Below are 26736 nucleotides of genomic sequence, written 5' to 3' on the forward strand. Positions count from 1 at the left end.
TCACACCCTTTTTTTACTTTTTTGGCTGAAATTAGTATTTTTCCCACTAAAAAAAGTACTTTTTGTTTCTAAGTTAAAAACAATTTGGTGGGGTTGAAGGTTATGTAATGGGTCATCAATGCATGACACCACCAAAATGTCTGACTGGTTCATTATTGGCCTGGGGGTGGTAGGTCAACTTGCCCCTATGCTCAACTTACCCCGCCTTCCCCTACGTATATACTGTAAATGTGTACATAGTACTACAAGGATTAGAAAGATATTTTTCCATGGATTTATTGTAAAGGATTTGCTGGTATACAAATTAATGAATTACAATGACTAAAATCGTCTTCTAAGGGATGTGTAATTATTGGAGACATGCAGCGAGTGAGTCTTGGAAAAAGTTGCTTCAGTTGTTTAAAATGAAATGCATTAACAGAGTATGATAAGGGTAATAATCAATAATTTAATCTTTAAAAGAAAAGGAAAGAGAAATAAAGAGCAAATAAGAGTTGAGCAGATTTTGTTCAATAAAAACTCATTTGATCACTGCATGGTTAAAGGTGAGATGAGAATAAATAAAAACAGGATCGTGCATATCGGGACTAAGCAGTGGTGTAATGAGCCCAAAAATTAGGGGTCGCAGATATGGCTTACCGGGCAAAATTAAAAGAAAAAAAAGAAGAAGTCGCGAGTTTCTTTGGTCGATTAAAATTGGGGGGGGGGGCGCCCCAAGCCCCCCCCCCCCACCATCTGTACGTCACTGTGACTAAGGGTGCTGTATGAAATGATTATAGGTCATCACAGGCCACAATATGACCCCCCCCCCAAAAAAAAAAAACATGAGAACAGCTCAAAAATGAAAATTAAATCATTATTTTTTTTAAATACAAATTATCCACCGCTTCCAAAAAGATGCTATGATCGATATGACCCCCCCTGAAATATCAACGCCAGTGTATTCAAAGGATGTTTTGACCGTTTCTCTTTAAATCAAAGTTATTGGTATCATACAGTTCATAAATGGACGTACATGTATTATAACCATACTATCATGATTCAGCGATATAACCTTTGCAATAAGCTAAACGTACTGGTATAGGGATTTGTCATGGCCAAAATCTTGTAAAATTAGATTGAGCGGAGCGACCTCCCGAGAAATTTTGTACATTTAGAACACCGCATTGGGCCAATATCATTTAAGCACTTTGTCTAAATTTAAAGATCAATCCACTCATAAACAATAGTATTAATGATGTGATGATAAAAATGTCGTTTCTGTCTAGAAAAATGGGGGGGGGGGGTTGATTGTACATGCCACCCCCCTCTGTGAATTGCCCTTAGACGTAAACGGGGCATGGTGGCTCAGTGGTAGAGCGTCCGACTCGTGAAAGGGAGGTCGTGGGTTCGATCCTCGGCCGAGTCGTACCAAAGACTTATAAAAAAGACCTTGCGAGGCGCTCAGCATTAAGATTGGAGGAGGGTTATATTATGTTATGCAGGGCCTACTAGTAGAGCAGTTTTCAACTGAAGTGGCTACCCTGGGTAAATAAAACATTCCCTTTGGATAAAGGAATCGGAGAGCACAAGACATAGGGTCCACGACTAACACCACCCCTTTCACACCCACCTTACTAAAACCCCTGTTATCATAACCGTGGACCTATAATAGGTCCATGGCATAACATAAACATGAACCTTATTTTTTATGGCTCATAACACTTGATTAAGGCCTATCTCTGTAAGCTTTTGAACTTTGATTTCCTAATTAAGATCAAAAGTTCATCAAATTACGGATCAAACATGCAAGTAATCTTCAAGAACGTGACTTCTTTAATGTTAAAGGTCAAGTCCACCTCAGAATTTTTTTTATTTAAATCAAGAAAGAAAAAAATTATTTAATTATTTAAAATATTTAAAAGAAGGGTAGCCCAATCAACAACAAGCTGGTTTTCGTTGGGGCCCTTCGTAAACAAACACAACTATCAAATATGGTGACATATTCAAATATAAACAAAGAATAGAGCATAAATACTAATATTAAAAATCAAATAATGAAATAATCATAATTAACTATGGAAAATGGAAAATAACAAAATAAATGAAATATGATACTGTACAAATGTTACCTAAAAGTAAACGAAAATTATTATACACCTGAAAAGTATAAAATATGTACAAAATGAGGAGAAAGATTAGAATAGATTTCACCATTAGTCCCTATTACCTATTAAATGTTTTTCCCCCATTTTGACATTTCCCGTTATTGTTTAATGTCTTCTATCCAAGAAGTATAATGCTGAAAATTTCATCCAAATAGGATGTAAAGTAAAAAAGTTATGACATTGTAAAATTTCGCTTATTTTTTTTTACGAAATAGTGATATGAACAAGTCAGTGACATGCAAATGAGAGAGTCGATGATGTCCCTCACTATCCCACTCACTTTTTTTTTAAATATACAATATTTCAATTTTTATAATTTTGACCGACTTGACTGAACCATGAAATGTTTTTGAAAAAAATGTAATTCTACATGTTCAGCGAGGAATAAAACTTTCCTTCACGTGACAATGAGGGGAAAATTAGAATATTTCATATATAATAGAATACGAAAGAAATAGTGGATGACTTCACCAGTCCCCTCATTTGCATACAGACCCGAATGTGCATATAACTCTTTTGTGATATTAAGCGAAATAAAAAATGTCAAATTTTCTTATTTTACATCCGATTTTGATGATATTTTGTTGGATTTTTCTCTTTGTATTCGAAAGAACTTTCTGCTGGGGTGGACTTGTCCTTTAATATCAATTAATCATCGAAGCTTCATGTTGAGTGTATATTAGAAGGAGGTAACCCATTTTGATAGCAGTTATCTGGGCTCAGGGGCGTAATTATGATATATATTTTTTTTTTCGGGGGGGGGGGTCGAGGGGCCGGGGGAGAAGAGAAAGAAAAGGAGAGTACAGAAAATTATTGGTAGTGTAACTTGTGTAAGACACACACAAAAAAAGACTTTACGTTTTCATCATCTTGCCCAGCCATGCCCCGCCCCGCCCCCCTCATCAAAGCATCTTGGCAACACCCAGTTAGGTTTGATCCGTCTGCCAACAGCATTCAATACAAAAACATACGCACTCTGACTGCATGGTCTCGTCTCAATCTTTATAAACCTGCACTGCCTACATTGACCTGGCCAACAGACTACCAGTATCTTGGGGGTATTATTTACCTCTGTATTTGTGAGAAACTTCATTTTGCTTCGTATGAAATGATATTTCAACCATGGAGAGGTTGATTTGTATTCTCTGCCTTGTAGCGGCTTGTATATCGAGTCTTTTCGCTCAAGATTTACCACCGGCAAGTAATAATGTACCTTTGGATTTTACACAGAGCTATTGTAATGTTATTGTTTACTCACCCCTTGTCATACGTAATGTAGCATATCACGACTCTGTACGACCATTGTCATGGTTGACATATACTGATTTGAAAACGGAACATTCAACATAATTCCATGAATTGCAGTAGTATGGAGCCATGAGAGAGGGTATCATGTATGGGGATATTTAGAAGGGGTTGTCCAGGAGAGTTGAATAAACAGATAAAAGTAGAACAAAATCGGATATCCATGCGCGTCCTTTGGCTATATGACCATCAACTATAAAGGCCTACCCTAGATAACACTATGATTGTCTTCATCATCACCATCATTATTGTCATCATTATTATTATCATCATCATCATCATCATCATCTCATCATCATCGTCATCACCATCATCATCATCATCATCATCATTCATCATCATTTTCAGCATCAGCATCATTATCACCATCATTAGCATTATAATTTTCTTCATCGTTGCCATCATCACCACTACCACCACTATCATCTTCATATCACTAACACCATCATCATCATCATCAATTACTACCACCACCATCATCATTATATCACTATCATCATCATCATTGCCGTCGCCATTGCCGCGTCACTAGTTATTGTACATGCATTTTTTGTTTTATGTTTTTTTTTATAATACAGACAAATTTTTGTTTTGTTTTCATTCACATAATTGTTATCTTTTTCTTCATGTCCTGTATATCGAATTGTATATAATTATTCATATTACTTGATGTAATGTACGTTGTAATTTATCTATTGTTGAAATAAGACAATATGATTTGATGTGATGAATATATTATGTGATCCTGTTATTTGAATGGAAAATGAAAGTGAACAGTCATCCTTTTGCTCTCCTCTTTAGTTTACAGACAAGAATTGCCGAACCGATGCTTACCCACCATCCCCCAGTGATGCAGCTCCTCAATACGTCTTCAATATGGACTTGGATCCAGAAGATAGATGGACAGAGTTGGTCCAGCCTAAATCAGCAAATGTAAGACATCTCCACTTTGATTTCAAACTTCATGATTTCGATACATCAGGTCCCCTTTTTCGGGTTTCTACTGTTTCTATATGTATGTCTATGAGTTTGTTTGCCAAACTTTGATTTATTAGTAGGCCCTAATAATGTGCGATTCAATGCTAGACAATCAGCCATTTCCCAACATTTTTCAACCTGCCGTCCAAACTAACAAAGAACTTCAAGTTGTTTTGAGATTATAATAAAGTATAACTGACAACCAGCAAAGAAATTTCGTCTATAGATGAGTGAATATGGGGGGGGGGGGCGGCGGCGGCTCCCCATTCCCTCTGGTACACCAGGGAACCCAGGGCCGATTACATCATGAAATTGCGATTATGCTAATTTTTTTCTATTAACGGAACAAGTTAAGTGTTACGTAATATAAAGACTCTCTGACGCTCGGCTTCATTCTTCTTCATGACTTGTCATGTCCCCATTTATTATACCTACAATGTCATGAACTAGAAAAAAGGGAATGTATTGTATACGGATTTAAGTGATATGTTGCGGGGCTATAAGCAGTTACTAAGCTGGGATATTCTATTCACACTAGAAACTCACTCGACCATCGATAGTGAGAAAATTTGGAAATCGGATTAGGGTAAAGGTTTAGTGTTCTTTGCGCTTGAAACCTCTTTCTTGGACCTCATTACAGGTCTCACGGGCCTGAAACATTTCCCATAGACTCGTGTGTTAAAGTGGCACTTTTAAAAAAGTATGAAATTCGGGGGTCGAATGTTCACTACCAGTAGATAGGATATATATCTGACATATTTGACCAGAAAAGGGTCCCTCAACCGGTTCATCTTAAAAATAAATCGGCATTTACGAAGATCCTTAGGGGAAAAAAAATCATCACCTAAAGCAGTATTATAGCCCTAATCCTTTCACCATTTTTTTTCTTCCAAAGTTGGTGATATTTATTCCCAATTTTGGAAAAAGAACTTCAGTAATTGGCTTGACTTGGTGTGAACATATTACTAATATCGTTTGTAAAATATCTCGAGCAATAGGTTGTATAAGGCGGATTAAGCATTTACTGTCCTTTGATATCATGAAGAAGCTGTACTTTTCTATGATTTTACCTTACATTGATTACTGTAGTACATCTTGGGGAAGCATGTGCAAAAATACATTTAGATAAGATACAAAAATTTCAAAATAAATATGCCAGGGTGCTTTTGAAAAAAGATTATAATACATCACAAATTTCTTTGTTGCAGTCACTGAAGTGGCAATCAGTAGATCAGCGTATAAAATATCAGTATTGTGTTCTTGTATATAAAATAATGAATAATTTAGTTCCAAATTATTTAAAACCTTTAGTATGTAAACGGCCCGTGAAATACAGGACACGGTTTTCTTTGCGATGCCCCCTTCAGCTTCCCAAAGCTAGAATTGAATATAAAAGAAAATCTTTCGCATATTTCGGACACAAATTATTTAATGCACTTCCTTCAAATTTACAATCCTGTACCTCCTTGTTAGTTTTTAAAAAAATCATGCAAAGCCTTTCATACGTAACGAGCGAAATAATATTCCATTGATTTACAATGCTATGTACTTGTATGTTTAAATTGTCACTTCCCACTATATATTATTTGGTGTTAATTGTTTCTGATGTTAAATAGTTTGTATTTTTGACGTTGATTGTTTTTTTAATGATATATTTTATAGTTATCTTGACATGTATTTTAAACTGCAGGGCGCCTTTGTAAAGCAGTTTTAAGAACTGAACAGGCCTACCCTGCAGTATAAAATAAATAAAACAAAATAAATAAATGAATAAATAATTACCCTCCATTATATTCATGCACTTTGTCAATCAAACCCCTCAAAAAAAGTTTGGAAATCTATGTTTGGCCATTAATTTCTCCCAACTTCCAATTTTACACAATGCATATTTTACATCATTCAAAAGATCATCTAATTCCCTTTAAAATGATACCATGCTTGTTATGATCATGCCATCACGAAAAGAGCAGGATTCAAAAGTGTTGGATGAGGTCTGAATTGAAAAGCTGCAAAAGGAGCAAAAAAAATTTGGAAATCTGAGTTTGGCCATTAATTTCTACCAACTTCCAATTTTACACAATACATATTTGATATCATTCAAAAGATCATTTGATTCTCTTTTTTTATGATACCATGCTTGTTATGATTATGCGGAATTCAAAAGTGTTGGATGAGGTCTGAATTAAAAAGCTGCAAAACGAGCAGAAATAGTCATGAAGGTTCAATACAGAACATGATTTTGTCTGTGTCAATAGACATGATAGAGACGAAAATCCATTCAAATCAAGCCCCTGTAGTGATGGTTCTGTGAGATGACATGGTTGGAGTCATGGTTTCAAATACCCATGCGTGTTTGTTTGTTATGTGTTTGTTTGTGCAGAGGTGTGTTTGATTCCATGTTAATGGTGATGTTAAGGTGCATGAAAATAATAATAAAAAAAAAACCGCTGAGAAACCCACTTATCACCCCTGAAAAAAGAACAGTGACATTCAATATTGTGTTATTTTGCAACTTTTGAATTTTGACCTTATCCACATTTCAAGGCACTGCACCTCCATGTGAACGATAATCACATCATGTAGGGTATCAAAGAAAATTAAATGATCGATTCATTGATATTAATTACACATTGATATTTACTAAAACCAGTAAGGTATTGTCGATCAAAGTCAAAAGAAACCGCTGAAAAACTCATTCATCATCACGGAAAAAAGAACAGTGACTTTCAATATTGTGTCATGTTTTGCAACTTTCGAATGTTCACCTTGCCCCACATTTCAAGTCACTGCACCTCAATGTGAACCCTAATGATATCATGTAGGCTTCATTTTAAAGGGAATCAAATGTTTTATTCATCAATATTAATTACACATTGATATTTACTATAACCGAGGAGGAAACATCGATTAAAGTCAGATTTCCGAACTTTTTTTTGAGGAGTTTATATATAAAAAAAGAAAATGGGTTGGTTCGAATGATTATCTTTTTTCCTTTGTTAATCGGCCCGTGACTTGCAGTCGACCGTTAGATGTCCTTTTAAATTTTACAATATGGTCCTTATGTTCATTACTTTTCATTTAGATCGGACTACTTAGATTATGAATCGAATTTTACAGGCAGTGTTTTATCCTGTTTGTAAATGTATACAATTTATTGTTAAAAAGCACTGCATTAAACAGCATGTGTTCCTTTGATTCAATTAGTGGGTCATGATAATGAGTTATCCTGACCTCGATACTTTGCCACTTTTATAAAGTTGATCTATGAAATTTTACTTTGCACTTAACATGCTTAAGAAATAGGTGAGCCAAGAAATAGACTTAGACGCTTTCTTTTTATGTCAACCGGACTTAATCATTAAAATGTGCAATTACGAAACCTTGTTTGGCCTCCAAACGGGACTATTCGACATTTTCTGTGAAACTCACTGTAAACCTTATAAAAAGGTTAAAGGATTGTGGAAAGTCAACAATTTACTACTGTAAGATTCAACAATATTCTGCGTAATAGAAAACAGGAATATACTTAAAACATGTAAAAAAGTATCTTCTATAGCGAAAGAAATGGTTCTGTCAAATTGTTGAACTTTCTTAAAAGTTTTGTGTCCTTGTAAATGGCACGTATAGTGTATAAAATATAACGAACATTGCCTGCTCATTTATGACGAAATAAAGGCGAATGATTTCTTCTAGTTAAGAGCACTGTATATTCTGTAAGCAATCAATTTCATGACAGTATTTTATTGCTTGTACAAGTACAGTATAATCATACTATGTTTTACTTTTTCAAACTCCTTATGAAATTCAGATCAGTTTTCTAATAGAAGACATCAAAGGGCTTGTTGGGCTCCTACTAGGCAAGAAACTCACTTCTGAGGTCATTGATGATTTATTTGTAAGTCTATTTATTATTTTCTTAAAAATTAAAAAGAAAATATGTGTTTCAATTTCATCAAAGATTGTATTGTTTGTTTCTATTTTTCCTTTAAAATTTGATCGATTATTTGTTTATTTCTTTGTACTGAATACCGTTTTCGTTCTTGGCTGGCTCCTCCTACAATGCGCCTTTGAATGTCTTTGACAGATATATGACGCTATACAGATGCTGTGCATCATCATCATCATCAAATGTTTGTTATATTAGTTTTGTTAAACTGAATACGAGAAACATCCTAGCAGCTGCATACCAGCAGATATTAATTCTAATTTAGATATATCAAAAAAAATGAAAGAAAAAAAATATGACGTTTAATATGTATAATTCTTGTGGAATTACCATACACAGGGTCCCGTTGTGTCTTCTCTACGTGAGCCGTATGACCGTGAACTTCAGGGCATTGCGGATGCGACTGGGATTCCCATTGGTAAGATGAATTATTATCTGGCGGACGATATTTCCCAAAGTTGGTCTCCGATGATAAGAACACTCTGAAAAAAATATTGGGTAAAAGTGCTCAATGAGGGTAATTATGTGTCCAACCAACATTGGGCATTCTTTTGGGCATTTTCATTTATCCAATGTGATGAAAATTGTGCCCATTCTAAATTAATGGCTACTTCTCTTTTCAACCTTACTGGACAATATGCTTCCCGCATTGGGTAAAATACTGTTCAAAATTGGTTGGACACATAATTTCCCTTGTGGTGATAAAAATCCAACCGAATATTTTTTTTGTAGTGAAAGTAGTAACATGGGTAATCGATGTGAGCTTCAAGTAGATTAATTATTCTTACGATTAATGAACATCAATAGCTGGTGCAACAGCATGTCATAGAAATGTCTTGCTCGACATCCTTTTATAAAAATGTTCTTAATTAGATTTCAATTAAAAAAAATGTGTTCTCGGTTGTCTTTTATTACTTAACAGTTCCCTTTTAGATAAATCTTCGGTTCGTATCAGAATGCTTTGATAATTACAATGCTCAAAATCGTCGATTATTTTATTGGACGTTAAAGACGACATCCGTTTTACTTCGACAGCAGTCTCGACGAATAAAGCATTTATACAAGGGCTTATTTCATTTCCCCCTTCCCTCCCACTCTCTTTCTCTCTCTCTCACGTTTGTGCCGTAGAATATTCTTTTTAACTGTAATAAAATCCTCGTCATTAAATCTAATTTATCCATTCTTTATCCTGCAGGTGAAATAGTACTGATGAACATCTTCTATGAGATAGAATCCTTCTGCACTGCTGTAATAGCACAGACTAAAAGTGGTAAGTCATTATAGGGATTGGGCACATAAAATGGACACAAATACACATAAATCGTGTAATACATACGGTTTGGGGGTAAATCATAAATCACGTAATTACCCAAAGCAACATGGCTAGAAGATCATATTAAATAATATGTTTTACGTGATTGTATACTGTAATTTTGGAGTGGGATTATAATATTTTGAAAATGCATTATAGCTCCTTCGGGAGTGAACAGTGCGTATTTAAAGATATTTTCACTCCAAAAAGAGGTAAATCCACTCTCAAAAGATGTAAATCCCACTCCAAAACGACTGGTCCCTCATGCCACTCCGAGATGACTGTGATTAGTGACCAGATTAGCATTTTTGCATTTAGAGTGATATGGTTGATACTAAAGAGAAGGAAGTGGGATGGGGAAGTAGAGTTAGAGGTTAAATAGAGAAGGAAGTAAAGATACTATCATATTAATCAACACTTTGATGTAATCATGGTAATATAGGCCTACAGGTTTATAAATCGAGCTGATGTGTCTTTCTTTTGTTGACGTTTAGTTAAAGTCATAGAAAATAATTTTGATGATGACAGTGTTGTGACGAAATTGTAAAAAACATAACCGAATATAAGCATGTACAGTATAGGTGGAATGATGGTCGTTACTCTTAAAGCTGGCTTAACCTAATTAGACATAGTCCAAGTCTATGTCAAACATGGCCAAATTTTGTTTACACTTTGTTTCTTTTATGGACCAGGCTATTTTCTATCGTCGTACAATACACTGTAAAAAAAATATTGGGTAACATTTTTACCACCATGAGGGTAATTATGTGTCCAACAAATTTGGGGCAGTATTTTTCCCAATGTCATGAATGTGGGAAGCGTATTGTCCGGTAAGGTTAAAAAATAAGTAGCAATTACTTTAGAATGGGCAAAATTTTCATCACACTGGATTAATAAAAATGCCCCAAAGAAATGCCCAATGTTGGTTGGACACATAATTACCCCATGAAGCACTTTTACCCAATGTTTTTTAAAGTGTAATTCACTGGGATTTTTTAATGCATAGTTCAATTGCTGGTGAATTAAGAATCGCTTTTTAAAGTTCATTTGTTATCAATCTTTAAAATCTGAGTTCAGACATGTTCATTTGGAGCAGAAGAAGTTTACGCCAAAATACACGTTATGGCAAACAACTAAACATGTTAAACGAGAATTTTCAAGTGCCAAGTTTATCAAGAAGCGAATAGCATGCTCTGCTTTCTATAGGCCTATATGCATATCAAAAGGAAACTGGCTGATCTTACCTGATTTTGTTTGTTTTTGATTAATTAATACACCTATAATTATCTCATCTTGATAAAATCAGGTGACATCTATCACGCACGGAATATGGACTTTGGAACCTTCCTAGGGTAAGCAGATAAGAGTGGTTTCACACGAGAGCATAAAATATAATTATTGTATATGTGAATTACATGCCTATAGAATGGTTTTCAATCTATTATGCAATCAGTATATATTTTATTTTTAAAAATGTATTTCAACATATCCTTTTCAATGTTTATAGTTTAATTTAACCGTATTCTTATTTCACCGTTGAGATGTGCCTTAACATATTTTCAGTGTATCAAGGTTTCTTAGACTGCCGTCCGCTATCCACCACGGGAAATTAAGATGGCATTTTGTTTCGCTTTTTAAGCTCGTGTCAATACCATATTAATAGATATAATAATGTTGGCAAAGAGTTCATTCTGAGCTGAATATGGGCGAATCTTCTACACTGTAAAAAATATTGGGCAAAATTTTAACCAGCACGAGGGCAGTTATGTATCCAACCAATTTTGGGCGGTATTTTACCCAATGCGGGAAGCATATTGTCCAGTAAGGTTAAAAAATAAGCAAAAATTACTTAAGAATGAGCAAAATTTTCATCACACTGGATAAATAATAATGCCCAAAAGAAATGCCCAATGTTGATTGGATACATAATTACCATCATGGAGCATTTTTACCCAATATTTTTAAGAGTGTACCCATATTTATAAAAACAAGGAAGGGATTTATAGATCCTATCAGGGCACTGGGAATATTTGTTTTTACAAAAAAGTGTTTCACTACAAAATGAAGGTCATTTTGGTCCCTAGAAATTTTACAAGAAAAAAAGTATCCATTTTGACACAAATTTCCTGGGGGTGTTGCCTATGGAAAATAGCACACCAGCACACCCTGGAAATTCTTGGGGGTGCTGCGAAGCACCCCCACTTCCGAAGGGCCACGGATCATATCCTGCATGGATGTTTTACAAAAGCTGAATATGCAAAATTGTTAATGTAAAAATGGTGGATTTTGCAGGAGTTTTGCTTTGTTCTGATATTTTTGGGGTTTATTGCTTTACACCATGTACATGATTCATTTAAACTACAATATGTTTATTACTTATTCAAGCATATTCGATATATGTTTGAAATTATTTAATATTAAGCCTATATTCATTGCTAATAAAATTGAAATACATCGCAATTTAATCAATGAAAGTACATTATTGGATTTTAAATAAAGTATGCGTATTCCAGATTCATAAATGAATAATTCAATGAAATTGTTCTACAGTATAAAAAATATTCGTAGGTAAATGTTGGCTACTGATAGAATTATTGAATTTAACTGAAAACCAAATTGTGGTACTGTGTACCGTTAAACCGCTACACTCCTCCGCAATGGAAACCTTCAGAATTTTCTTGTAACTTGGAAACAATATGAACAACGGTAATATACAATTTGAGAGGAAAGTTATATACATGTACATAATAGGCTTACTTTATGAGTATAATCGGCATGGCAGGTACAGCCTATTGCCCAAACATCAGCTACTCTGGCATTTTTTTGAGGTTACATCGTTGGTTGAGGTAATTAAAAAATATACAGATTTGATTTAATCTTTGATTTTTTCTAATTTCCAAGATTGATGTTCCAAAGGAACATAGACTAGATGAATACAAAAATCATGAAAACGAATAGACTGATTAATGAATATATAAATGCAGGTACTATCTAAGAAAGAAAATTTGTTTAAAACTTCTAGGTGGGATGTAAAGACGAATGAATGGATAATCTCTGAGAGGCTCAAACCTTTGGTTACCAATGTGGAGTATCAGAAAGGTGGGAAGGTGATCGCTCGAGCTGTTCACTTCGCTGGTTATGTTGGAATTCTGACTGGATTAAAACCGGTAAGACATGTGTAAATCGTTAGGACGTATCTAGGCCGGCTCAAAACCGTTAAGACCTGATTAAAGTCGATGAGATGAAATTAATTGACTCAAAGACGGCAAGACCTGCGTAAAGTCAGTGGAAAACAATTATTTGGTGTTTTTTTAAACAGGCAAGACTTACGTAAGACCGGTGAGATGAAATTCTGACTGGCTTTAAACCGGAAATTATTTATAGGACAATAATGGTACGTCTGCGCACTAATAGTAGCATGAGCTTTTACATAAGGGGCAACTCTAGGATATTTTAATAGGTGGGGCTAAAGTGACGTCATTTTTATTCGATTGAATTGTAGGGGTATTATATAATTTGTATGCTATTCTTCATTGTTGCTTCCTTTTTATTCCAAGACTCCAACATATCCAAGTGGATTTGGCAGGGGGGGGGGGGCAGAAACATTATGTACCATTTTGCAAAATTTTAGTATTCTTTCCCGAAGGGGTGGGTGCACCACCTGGATCCACCACTGATGTTTGAACATCCAATATTTCTTTATTTTTAGGGAGTGGTTAGTCTTAACATCAACGCTCGTCATAAGCTGAAGGATAGCGGTGTACTTGGTTTTATTGAGTGGATCCTTGGTGATCGCAAGCCATACTGGACCGGATTTGCACTAAGAGATGCTATCCTCATGGCAAAAGAGTAAGCTCATTTTCTTCCATATTTTCTTCGAATAAATATAAACGAATGAATATAGGGAAAATATACATTATGCAAATAGTAGTATTTTCAAGCAAAAATAAGGTTTGGTGAAAAATCTAAAAGATCTTTCCAGAACAATACATATAAATATGGCAAAGTCCTGGAAAAAATCCACTGATATTGATTTGAATGAGACTATTTCGATATATATATATATCTATTAATGATATGGAAGTGAATGGACGCATTTTCGTTCAATTTGGAGTTTCCACAGTCGCGACGGGCACAAATTCTACAACACAGAAAATCTATTGTCTAAAACCCTTCGTGACAAATCAGTCTTTGTCGGATATCAGTGAATCAAAACAGCGGCATATTTGCAATTTTTCGTCATCTCAGAATATTGCGGAGATCAGCTGTCCCTATTCACAAATTTTCGACAAAGCCCTCTAAGCTGTTCATTGTCATTTGACGGGCTTTTCAATATATTTACTGTGTTGTAGAATACGCCCCGCCGCGATTGCGAAAACTCGCTATTATCACGAAATGAACAAGAAAATGAGCACATAAATAAATCGTAGACAAGAAAGAAGTGTGTATATGTTGTTAACTGAATGTACAGTATTTCTGATTTGATCTCGTCACAGTTTCAACAGTACCGTAGAGTACCTATCTACTGTAGATACCATGGTGCCATCCTATCTTACTGTTGGCGGCATGAACCCAGGAGAGGGCGTGGTCATCACTAAAGCCCAAGGAAATAAATCGGATGCCATCAGGAGGTAAATTATTTGCACTCTTCCCAGGAGAAAAATGCGAAATACCGCAACGCTAATTACGACTGCAATGTGTCTTGTCATTTTCAAGTGCGATATGTAAATCTTTGCCACATTCTTCAAAAAGGTTTGGTGAAAATAACAACTGTGTTGATTATTATGCGTCAGACGCCAAATATTGTTAAGAATTCTAACAATTTGTTCGTTTAAGTGTACCATAATTTTGTCGAATTTGGTAACATTTTACAAGGATATTATTATTCGGCATATTTCAACAATACATTATAGTCATGATTGTGACTGACCAATTATTTCAAGGGTGAAGTTCTGATATCGATATTGAATTATGCTGCTGTATTATCTAATTCCATTCTAACGTTAGCAATTTAGTAAATTAGCCATGAAAGTTAGTTAAGCACAGTCCCAATTGAATCAAAGATCTCGCAACTGAAAATTTAGTATGATGCCTTTTCTGTCTAACTTTATAATTGCTATTAGGATAAACGTTGATCAAGGAAACTGGTTTTTGGTGCAGACTAACTATGACAGCTGGAAGAATGCACCATGGTATGATGACAGAAGAGATCCAGCCATCAAATGCATGAAAAACATGACACAGCCGGTAAAATTTATATACATGTATATCATTGTGAATGCTTTTTGGTAACAAAAAATAATAAAAATGATGTTCTTACTCAGGAGTTACAAGATGGATTGGTCGAAAAGAAATTGAAATTAAAATAAATGTTTTTCACTTGTGTAATTGCCATGGCAAATTCGCTGTTTTAGTGATCGTTTCTGTCGTTCAAACGACAGGAATAGTAGTAATAATAATAACAATGATATTAATAATAATAATGATAATAATAATAAAGTATTCGTTCTTAATTGAGGTTCTCTCGAGAAGCAGTTCTTATGTACTGAAGAGACCACCCTTAATGTTGAATGAATGAATAAATAAATATAAATGCAGTTTTTTTTATTTGTCTAAACTTAATTTTTTAGAGAATATCCATTCTTATTTTTCAGAGTAGGCCTGATACCGATTAACCATTATTTCTTTTGCTTTACAGAATGTTAGTTCAAAGAGCTTCTTCAATGTTTTGTCAACTAAGCCAGTCTTGAATATGGTGAGTTTATTTTTCAGCGATAGTTAACCTTGTTTGTATGATTACCTCCTTTTAGACATTTGATTAAGAATGCATAGTTCGTTGATGTTGTAAACCTACTAACTGAGATACAGTTTGAAAAGTGTATTAATGTCAATTGAAATTATAACTTTAGAAATGGGAATTGTATAACCATCTTATTGATTGTCAATGGATCATAATTTTAAATTATAAACATTCTGTTGAAATAAAACAATGAAATCGCAATAATACTTATTACTGTTCACAAGATATCTACCCTCCCTATAAATCATGCGGCACGTTTTACTCGGTTCACTGATGATTAAAAATAATCCAGTTTAACTAATTATTTAGCCATTAATCGACTTGCTCTTTTAGAGAGTGAAAAGACTGACGACAACATACTAATGGTCACTCATACAAGTCGGTTATAACTCATTTACGAGAGGGAATACATTCACTCGTTTAAGCGACTAGCTGTAAGGTGATCCTTAGTAAACGAACGATCAAACATGAAATCCATAATAGTGACGAGACAAACATGAATGACCTAAAAGGCATTGGCGATTCCATACTGGTCGTTTGGGACTTTTCAACAATTTGCTTGAGCAATGATATAGTGGGTATCGAAAAAATTATAACCAACCAAAAAATGTTTGATTATGGGTGAATTAAAGGTGAAAATGTTATGTGCCATATACGGGACTCAGAAATGTCCCGTACGACACGCAACATTTTCTCCTTTAATCACCCATGGACGACATTTTTCTGTTGGTTGTCATTTTTTTTTACATGACTACCCAATAGTACTTTATTATTACCACGAAACAAGTTCAAGTTCCTCGTTTGCTTGGACAGCAGGTTGAATGTTGTGAAAATGGGTGATTTTTCTAGCATGGAATCGCCCCTTCTTTTTCTACTTGTTTTCTAATTCTTAGTGCAATCTCTTTCTCTATGAATCTACTTTAGCTGACCACATTCACTGCTTTAATGCATGTAAGAGAAGGAACTCTGGAAGCCTATATTCGCCATTGTCCACAACCTTGTTTCCCATGGTAACCATCCAAACCACGCCCACGACTCAGCCCAGGAATCGAAAGTTTTACATCTGCGATAAACCTCCAATGTTTTGTCATGTCTCGTTGAATAGCTGAAAAGAATCATTATTTCATTTCATAATGATAGTTATTGGTGATTTTTAAATGGTTAAAAGTATTGTGAGACATGACCCTACATTATTTTGTTGAAAAGTAGACAAAATCTTAAAACCGAAGTTGACCGTAATGCCAAATAATGTAGTAAACATAATACAATTTAGAACCTTGAAAAGTAGGCACGTAACTGTCCTGAATAATTTGAATTGTCAAATCGGGTAGTTTTTTTTTCTAAAATGTTATTCCAAACAAAAGTCTCTATTCAATCTGCAATTTGAAAATCGTAATTTAATAATAGTTTTTCTGTCATATTTGGATTCTAAATTATATGATAAATATTTTCGCCACTAATAGTCCATTACGTAAAGAGGAGGGGAGAAAGAATGAGTGAAGTGAAGAGTGGTAGCAAAGAGAGGAGGAAGGGAAAGGGAAAGGGTGAGATAATGAATAAGAGCTTAGATAACTAAATATAGAGAAAGTGAATTATTGTGCAATAACGGGGGCAAAGATGAAGTTGGCTGTTCTTTCGATATTTTTGTATGATTTTATATGATTTTTCTTATAGCTGGAATTCTTTGTTGCCAGAGAACTGGAAAATAAAATCATGTATTTCAAATATTTCGATGCTGTTTTGGGTTTTTCTGTAAATTTACACCCTTGAAATGGAACACAAGACGTGACTGCGTTGTTACGAGTCACAATAAGGAAACCGCCTCTATAAATATGGGGCACTGGGAACATGTGGTGCTGGTTTGAAGTTGAAAAGCCAACAACAAAGAAAGGGTTTTCACTACAAAATGTAGGTTATTTTATCAAACCTAACAGATTTTCCAGGGGATGCAGCTTAGTATGGGGAATAACACACCCAGCACCCCCCCCCCTTCCCTGTAAATCGCTTTCCAGGGCCATGCACAACGATCAGAAATACCAAGTCATTTCGAATGGTTTATCATCGGTTAATTAAGGGACGGTTATATGGGTGTCACTGTAGCATTATAGATGTTGGCATTCGCAAATGGTGCTTAGGATATGTTCGACTTGAAATTGTGTCCGTCCAAAACCTGTTGACGAAAATTGATGGACCGGCACACGTCGATAAACAAAATCGACAGAGGGCGTTATGTGACAAAGACCACAAAGACTCAATGATTGATTATCAACACCTTTATGACGTATTTCGATTGTGCTTGTAACTCCCGTCACTATTGTAACGCCACGCTCTCTCAAAATAGACCACTTACGCGGTTCATCGGATGACACTTGAATGCCGAAAGTGTCGACAAGAGTGATGCTATCCTTAAAATACATATTGGGTATTTGTTATTGACAGATGTTTTCGAATATTTCAGATCGTGACAAGATGTCTTAAGAAATAAATTTTATATGAATTATAATTGTAAAACAGTTTATAAAATAGCCTTTCGAAGTACTTATAAAAATACCTATATTTTCAATTCTTTTAAATTTCATTCAAAGTTCTTATAAAGCGCCCCTTGAGCACCTCTACAGGATAGATTTGGCGCGATATAAGTCCAATGTCTTGCAATTATAATGAAAAAAATGTTGACTGATAAGTTTGGTCTGAAATAGATCAGCTCAAACTATAATACATTACGGAACTTTTCCAAGGTTTTCTTGTTTTGCATATTAATTTTTTAAAAATAATTTTCATCAATTTCATTTTTTTTCAATCTATTATAAGTTTCATTTTCAACAGAATAAAGTAATGTGGTCGAAATAATTACAATGAACTTATACAGACAAAATAAATTTAGGCATGTACAATGTATGATATTTATCTATAAGTAAAAGTAAACAAAACAGAGTATTATATTTAAGCAAAATATTTTTTTTTATAAATTCTGAGAAAACAGGAAAATGGAGGGATTTACTAAAAAGCAGTGCTTTTATTGTGTGGACACCTCTAAATAATTATTTTAGAATTGCCTACAAAGATTTGTTGTCCAATACAACTTCAAACTTGAAATTTACAAATAATCACTAAAACATTAGTAGCAAATTTATTTTCCGCACATGTTTTTTTTTTATTTCATTCTTGGATAAGGTTAACAACCCTACACTGTGAACATGGTGAACAAAACAAATATTTCCATGACAACCGAAAACAGCAGACGATCTTGTTAATTTTTAACTACCCCGATCTTGCTTTAATCCGATTATATACACTTATCATCTGACAATCCTTGTATCGAGATATCGATACACTCATGCCTTCAACGATACATGTAATCAATATCGCTGAATAAAAGATTTCTTTTGTAGGAAACTGGGGAACAATTCACAAATCTATTTGGACAATATTTGCACAGAGTCATCTCGTTTCTAGCCTTCCGACAAAAAGAAAAAAAAATCCATATGCGATCTGAATTCAAACGGAGTAACACTGGGTGGAAAACTTACTTGATTAAAATCGTCTCCCTGAAATCACGTGTAATAAGGAATTAACCTTGAACATATCGCCCATTTTAGATATTCATGTGGCGTTGTCAACAAACTTGGATTGTTACTGCAGTACTGAGAAATTCTGCGATGAATATCGCATTTCAGCCAGATAATATTTTTCTTTGTAATTGGTGAACATGATTAATGATCTGGAAATCAGAAGCTTCGAAACTTTGTGTCATAGATGATATTGACATACGATCGATTTACTGTTGTTAATTGATATGAAATTTACTCTTTATCGCTTTTATGAGCACAAATTAAAGTTTGGTGTTTGGATTTTGGACCTCAGATGTAACTTCGTGCGTGCCCTGTGTTTTGTTTTCTTGATTGAAAAAATGTTTTGAAGTGAATGATGCATGTTCGGATCAATTATTGAAGACTTTAATTCCCCTCAAACCTACGAGCAACGAATGTACTCTTCGAGAATTATGTTTTCATGACTAAAAATTTGGTAAATCGGGTAGACGATATGTGGATGTACAAGGTAATCAAATCACAAATGATTACAGTAAAGTAAATGTTTTTTCTAGATTTGGGAGAATCAGCAGGCAATTCAATTCCAGTAAAATAGTCTTATCATGTCACCTGAGAAGGAAGATGTTAACAATGATGGATATAGCGAAGAAGTTCAAAAGAAGTTGGAAATCAAACGACATGCATTGGCAGTCTTATTTGGTGGGTCGAGCGTACCGCTTTTGCCGGTGCTTGACGAAGAAAAATCATCAAAATCTACTTCTGGGGCGAAAAATGGACGAACTACGAGTGGACACAGTCAGACACGTCAAGGAAATTCGACCAAGACGCTGTCGAACTTCATGCCCGAAATCAAAGAGAGCCATTCTGTCGCGGCTAAGAATAAGAATTCCTCATTACATAGACAGCCTTCCCAGGAAAGGATTTCGAGAACAAGGTCGAGCTCGGAGACGATGACGACCAGCGAGGAGGAAGAGACTCTTCGGGCGTTCACGAAGTCCCGACGTGCGGTACGACGCAGGACGAGCGCGAGCCGCGGCTCAAGGGGAGCCGACGGGCTGAGAGACGACGAGGCTCCACCGATGAGGCCTTTGCTGAGGAGGCGGAGTACGAGGTTTAGCTGGTCGGAGCAGGACAGCGGCGATGTCAGTGGGTCATCGACTTCGCTGTTTGGTCGAAGGGGGTCAATGAGCACCAGGATGTCAGACTGGAGGAGGATAAGCTTACTCATCAAACAAGAGGAAGAATTGAAAGAAATTCAAAAGAAGAAAGAGGTATGGATACAATTTATTAACAGCTAAATGCAAAATATGAATTATGCTTGGTGAAAAATAGGCCTTTGTTAATTGTAGAAGTTTAGACAGTTAGAAGTGCCCCAGGGGCCCATTGCCTAAAATATTTTGCCTGAGAAAAGTCAGGTTGTTTTAACCGGAGTATTTGCCTTGTGTTAAAGTCAATGGCAGAAATCAGACTAACCTTAGTTTTCAGTTTTTACCAGAGTTTTCTCAGGTAAAAAGTTTTATGCAACAGCAGGCCCAAGATGTACAAATACTAATCTCGTTACACCAACATTCTGTGGAAAAGATGACCAGATGATTGGATCATGAATATTGTCATGGTAACATCCTAAAAAAGAGATGATTACTTGACAAGATGTCAAATCTAGTCATAGGAAAAATTAGGATCTCGGCATGTCTTCACCTTTTGGAAAAGAGGATGAGATGACGAGATCTCGTCACATCGCCGTCATGCCGAAGAGAACTTTGATGACATGGATGAGATGACAAGATCTTCGGATCTCGTCATGTCTACATAATTCTGAGGAAAAAATGGTCAGATGACAAAATTCTTGGAAAACTCTGGCAACTAGTAATGAGGGCCTCGTTGCATAAAATTTATCATTATGGTAACTTTATCATCCAATATTAACCTGCATGGAATTTTGTTCGAAATGATGTAGACATGACGAAATATGGGATCTCACCATCCGATCATCTCTTTGAAGCAGACATCGTCATGATGAGATCCAAGATCTCGTCTCGTTTGCTTATAAGATGTAGACTTTTTAAGGTAATTAAACTCTGAATGGTTAGTATTGACATTCCAAACCCTTGTCAATGCATGTGTAATGAGTGTACCGAAGTGATGTCTTTAAATTCGTTTCAGCATATGCCATGCAGGTGTAAATCGTCGGCTTGGAGTTGGGGACTTGTGTTTTAAGCAGGACCATTGTCATGATTATTGTAGACGTAGATCATGTAGATAGGAGATATAGCAATGTTTCGAGCCATTTGCTATGGGATGATAGGCCATGACGTCACACTTCTGTACTCTACTTATTTTCCCTTATTTTCCATTAAAAGATTTCGGTACTCTAACAAGTTTTAGTGTAGGCCTGTAGATTGACATATACGACATTTTCTTTCCGGTATCCATGTTATCAGAATAGGTTTTACGTCGTCAAAGACTCATACGCACTCCAAGAATATTCATCAAATATATTTATTATCATGAGTCATTAAACTATTACATAATATGCAACACTTTAAGCAACTGGTCATTGTGGTGCAATGGGTCATCGTGTTTAAAATAGCGGCGCTGTGGTATCAACCCCGACAACGAAATTGGAATAAGGAAAGATATGAGCTCTTATTCGGTCTGAAATACGAGTTCTGCTTTACTGAGATGCACCCCCCAAAAAAAAAATGTTTTACGACTAGAACAACAAATGAAATATAAAAGAGCGAAAAAGAAAGGGAAATGGAGATGTTATTTTCTGAATATCATTACAAAATCTATCACAGAATTAGATTTTCATAACTTAAAAGGCGTAATTTTTAAGTTTTGTCCCAATACGCCTTTTCTCTTTTTATTGTTGTTGCTCATTTTACCATATTATTTATACATGATATGTAAATACTCTATTTTGTGACACCTTAACCAGCTTTTTTACTCTGACGATATTGATCTGGGAAAGGCAAATCAGAGTTACTGCGTCCTCTACGTCACATTATGTCCATTATAATTCGACAATCAGCAAGCACTTTTTTTAATACCGTGGTTGAGAGCAAGTTGAAAAAACACATAACATTTTTGTAACAGACTAAACAGAGAAAGGGACTAACAGACTGATAGACCAACAGACTAAAAGAAAAATATATTACTAGGTCTCTGCAGAACTTCGTTCGGGCAAGATTTAAAGCCCCGATCACACCTGACCGAATGTAGGCGGACGAAGGGTGACGAATGGGAAAATGAACGAAATGCACGCGAATTAAACGAATTCAAATAAAAATTTCCATCAAATCTTGCGATCAGTAACAGTTATTGTCAAATTTTATCAACGAATTGTAATCGAAAGATAAATATGACATGCAAAGGATATCGATTTTCGGTTCACGTCTTTGAGAAAATTGCTGCCAAAGGCGAGCGAAGGGTTAATATAACCCAATAAGACGAAGGAACAGTGAGAAATGGTTTGATATAGCGTGCGATTAGTAACGAAGACGAGGGAAAAGATCAGGCAATCTTGTTCGTTGTGTCATCGTGTTGCTTCGTTACAGGTTCTCCCGAGATTGGTCCACTTTGGCAAAAGTGCAAAGAGGGACTATGCGCGACAAAGACACACGAACGATAAACGAACGATTACCGCAGACTAAATAAGAGATGCAAATTCAAACAGATGACCAACGGTTTTTCAGTTCGTCGGGAAATTTTGAACATGTTCAAAATTTCCGCGCGAATTTGAATAATCGCAGCTGTTATTTCAGGAGATGTACGAACCCAAACACGAAGGTGAAATAATAGGATTTACTGTCAGTTACCATTGAAAACGATTAAAAAAAAATGCCTTTCGCCAGCCATCGCAAGGCATATTTCAGGCAATTCGGTTAGGTGTGAGGGGCCTTAAGACTTGCAAATACGGGCCATAACCTTGAGATAAAGGAAATGGAATAATTGGAATAATGATGCAATTTTGAAAAGCAGCTTATATTCATTGCATTATACAGTATCGCATAATCATGATGACCTGCATAAAGTGTCTCATTGAATATGCAAAAGTTGTCCTTACATAGTTGATTTACTCAGTATGAATTCAGGTATCAGCATGATAAATACCCCCCATCAACCATGGTCTCAGTAGACTGAAAATGACGTTCTCACGATATTATAAAGAGAATTGGCATATCATGGTTATTGATGGATCCTTTCTTCAAGAGGTCGTTCAGCGGTTCTTATAAACACGTAACGGTTGAAAGGATTCTATTGTTACTGATCTATAAGCATTTTGGTGAAGGTGGATGCTACCATTTCCTATTCAATGATAATCCGATTTTCTTAATAAACCACCCTGTGTTAAGGGAACCCACCTTACATACAGTTATATGCACGAGTTCATTGGAATACGATACAAAAACACACACAAAACAGAGGGTATTCTTAGGAAGAAAAAATGTGGTCCTTGTCTCAGAAAACTTGATTATCCGGAACTCTGTTATAAGTTACTGATATTGTACAATCTGATTGGCTTGGAGTTATATGGCGCAGTCGCATATCGCCTATCGTATGGCAAGTCGAAGCTTCGTGTTGTGCATACATAGAAATCCAATTGCCAATTTGATATTTCCATAGCACTAGTGATCGCAATATTCAAATGCTCATAACTTTCTAATTATTTGTCTGATTTTTCTCAAACTTTTGTTGATCTGTTTTTCTTTGATTTTTCTGTTTTCACACAAGCTATCTTGTTCCAATGGTTTCATTCTCCTTTAAAACAGCTGTTTTCGACTCACTCAAGTGCGGACACCATACGGGGAATGTGACTGTTGCATAAATTTACCTGTTGCAGAAATGAAAGATTTCTGTATATAGCTCATCTTTGGTATCAACGTTTATGATTTATTTTAATCAAGGAAATTAAAATTCGTCTCGAGGAAAAGCTTTTGATAAACCTCATTTGTACAGTTCTCTTATCATCATCATGATCGTACGTTGATCCCATTAAAAGTGTTAACACAGAGAAAAGTCCGAATTATGCCAAGAGCCGCCCAAAATTATTGTATGTAGTTTGGGAAAAAAAATTTAGATCCATTTCCTCTTTGCCTCATAAATATTTTTTATTGTTAAATTTACATCAGCACCCCAAATTAAGAAAAATCGTTTGCAGGGCCCTGTATTAGGGTCCCCAATTCTATGGGTTTGTTGCAAAAAACTTTCTGAGATTTATAATAATCTACCTCGTGTCAAGTAAGAAACAGATGTAAAATTATGAATGTTATTAATTTTATAACTTATTCACCTTTTTTTCATCGCACATCGTATCGATTGGGGTTATTGATATATCGCACATCCCAAAATAACGAGAGAAATTAATGAATTGAAAAAAAATATTTCGGGCCATTGTGACCTCGGTAGAGGGAAAGTTTAGAAGTCAAATCCTCTTTGAGTCATGGAATACTAAATCGCAATTGGCACTTAAACCTACCACTGAAAAGAAATCGCATCCGTGCTTTGGGTTGAGGTCAAGGGTGGTTACCCTAGCAACAGTGCACATGCTACCAAGCTTCGGTTGAAATGTATCCCATCACTGTATGAAATTGATCGCAAAACTTGGCACTTGTGTCGGTATGCAGCGAATTGGACAGTATCACGCTTTTGACCTGTTGTACTTTTGGAAAGCACAACGATTTATTGAAAATGACAGACAAATTGGTTGTTCGATATAAAATGCTAAAGAATGCGTTCTCGCAAGTAATTACATTTGTAGTTCTGTGCCTCTTATGCATCTCTTACCACCCTGCCTATCTAACTTGGGACTATCGTATTTTAACAGGTAAATTGACTCTTGAAAGTATTGGTCTTAAAGAGATGGTCCGGGTTGAAAATATTCATTTTGATACATATAGTAGAATTCACTGAGCAAAATGCCGAAAATTTAATCAAAATCGGATGACAAATAATAAAGTTATTGAAGTGTAAAATTTAGCAATATTTTGCGAAAACAGTCGTCATGAGTATCCATTAAGTGGGCTGATGATTTCACATCGCCACTTTCCGTCTTCTTATGTTATTACATAAAATTACATTTTTATCATTAATTCATACTTGTGTGAATAATATGTCTCCTTTATAATGAAATAAGTTGCAGCAATAAATATCTAATGCACTAAATCAGTTGTCAATCCAATTTTTCTAGTTCTTGGAGGAAAAAAATTGAATAAACCTAATTTCATATAATAAAATACAAAGAAGATGTGGGGGATGTGACATCATCAGCCCACCTAATGAATATTCATGACGACTGCTTTCACAAAATATTGCTAAACTTTAAAATTCAATAACTTTGTTATTTGTTATCCGATTTCGATGAAATTTTCGGCATTTTCCTCAGTGAATTCTACTTTATTTATTAAGCTACAAATACTTTCAACCCGATCATCCCTTTATACCAAATGGTTCTTTTGGTGAATAATTATGTTTCTAATCGAAACCGTAAAAGTCGACCAAATAATATATTGGAATCTTCTTAAACTTTGGCATATTTGATGATTTCTAGCCTAGGTTAAATGTAGTCAAATTCACTAACAGAGTGAATTTTTTTTATGAATCCTTTTGAATAGTGCACAAACTTGCAATAAAATTCAATGTTGAATTTATATGTATACAACAATAAAGTATTGAGTATAGGTTCGTGTATCAAATTGCCGCCATTACCATAACAACTTTTTAAATAATTTTTCTTTCATAATTATGGCGTGCATGTGCTCATCCATGCCATTTTCTTTCAGTTTGAATACATTATGTTTGCTATTGAACGACTTCATCGAAATGGGAATAACAAATAAATCACACGATATTATCCTACGATACTGATGACGTATCTATATTCAAAACGCTCACAATAGTTTCATTTTTTACTTTATTTGGAATCTAACCTCCCACAAAGTCCATCTCCCACGACAGATGTATAATAAAGTATATATATAATTCAAATACAAAGGTAACTCGAGTCTTCAATGCAATGGATAATAGTAAGGTGACGCTGGCAACGATATGAGCCGGTCTTTTCAGGCTCAGTCGTGCGCGCGAAACACAATCGCTATAAAATTCGATGCCCCTTCGTGATAGTTCGCTCAGCCTAGCGACAGCACGCATCGCCACTCAAGAATCCTCGTCGGGTTAACTTGTTCTGTTGAAGTACTTTTCAGCAGGAAGATATCTCTTTCATTTCCTTCTCTTATTCTGCAAATGTCTGGATTAGATTCAAGTAGTTTTAACAAAATGGCCATCTATTTCAAGACCTGAAACTCTGAAAGCGAAGCAAAGGCTTAAAAATTTATCCGGAAGTGGAACTTGATATTGGAGGACATCCGATGAAGATGATTGGAACTGGTATACGAGGTTCTCTCTGGTTAGTCAGGGCAAGCGTGAAATTTTGATCAGATTCCGTCATTTACTAGGAGAGTGATCACCAGGAATCAGTAGTTATCTAAATTACTTTTGTGAGGAAAGTCAGAAGCAAGACTATCCGCAAGACTGTATATTCCTATATTCGTCGTCAACTTATGCCACGTTTCGACAATGACTCCATTTAAACATTCTTCTTGCTCAAAGCTTCATCCGTCATTCGTGCAACATGTATTTCCCTGAGCTAGCTGGCTAACTAAGACGTGACTGGAGATCAAGCGAAGCGATTTCAA

The 26736-nt window shown here is 35.4% G+C and overlaps 2 protein-coding genes across 2 annotated transcripts in view; both read left to right on the plus strand.

Moving 5' to 3' along the window:
* Positions 1 to 3080: 3080 nt before the first annotated feature.
* LOC121416860 (acid ceramidase-like) lies at positions 3081 to 17215 on the plus strand. Its single transcript, XM_041610414.1, has 12 exons — positions 3081 to 3344; positions 4254 to 4385; positions 8239 to 8325; positions 8716 to 8794; positions 9572 to 9646; positions 10995 to 11040; positions 12711 to 12855; positions 13398 to 13537; positions 14185 to 14319; positions 14812 to 14935; positions 15387 to 15443; positions 16413 to 17215. The coding sequence occupies exons 1-12, from the start codon at positions 3270 to 3272 to the stop codon at positions 16500 to 16502; spliced, it is 1185 nt and encodes a 394-aa protein (XP_041466348.1). The 5' UTR covers positions 3081 to 3269; the 3' UTR covers positions 16503 to 17215.
* Positions 17216 to 18336: 1121 nt separating this feature from the next.
* The window catches only part of LOC121416948, a 31943-nt gene continuing 23543 nt past the window's right edge, over positions 18337 to 26736 (plus strand). The window contains exon 1 of the mRNA XM_041610519.1: positions 18337 to 20310. Within this exon, the coding sequence (XP_041466453.1) occupies positions 19642 to 20310 (669 nt within the window). The 5' untranslated portion in view covers positions 18337 to 19641. The remainder of the gene's footprint in view (positions 20311 to 26736) is intronic.

This window comes from Lytechinus variegatus, chromosome 1 (genome assembly GCF_018143015.1).
Source record: "Lytechinus variegatus isolate NC3 chromosome 1, Lvar_3.0, whole genome shotgun sequence".
NCBI lineage: Eukaryota > Metazoa > Echinodermata > Echinoidea > Temnopleuroida > Toxopneustidae > Lytechinus > Lytechinus variegatus.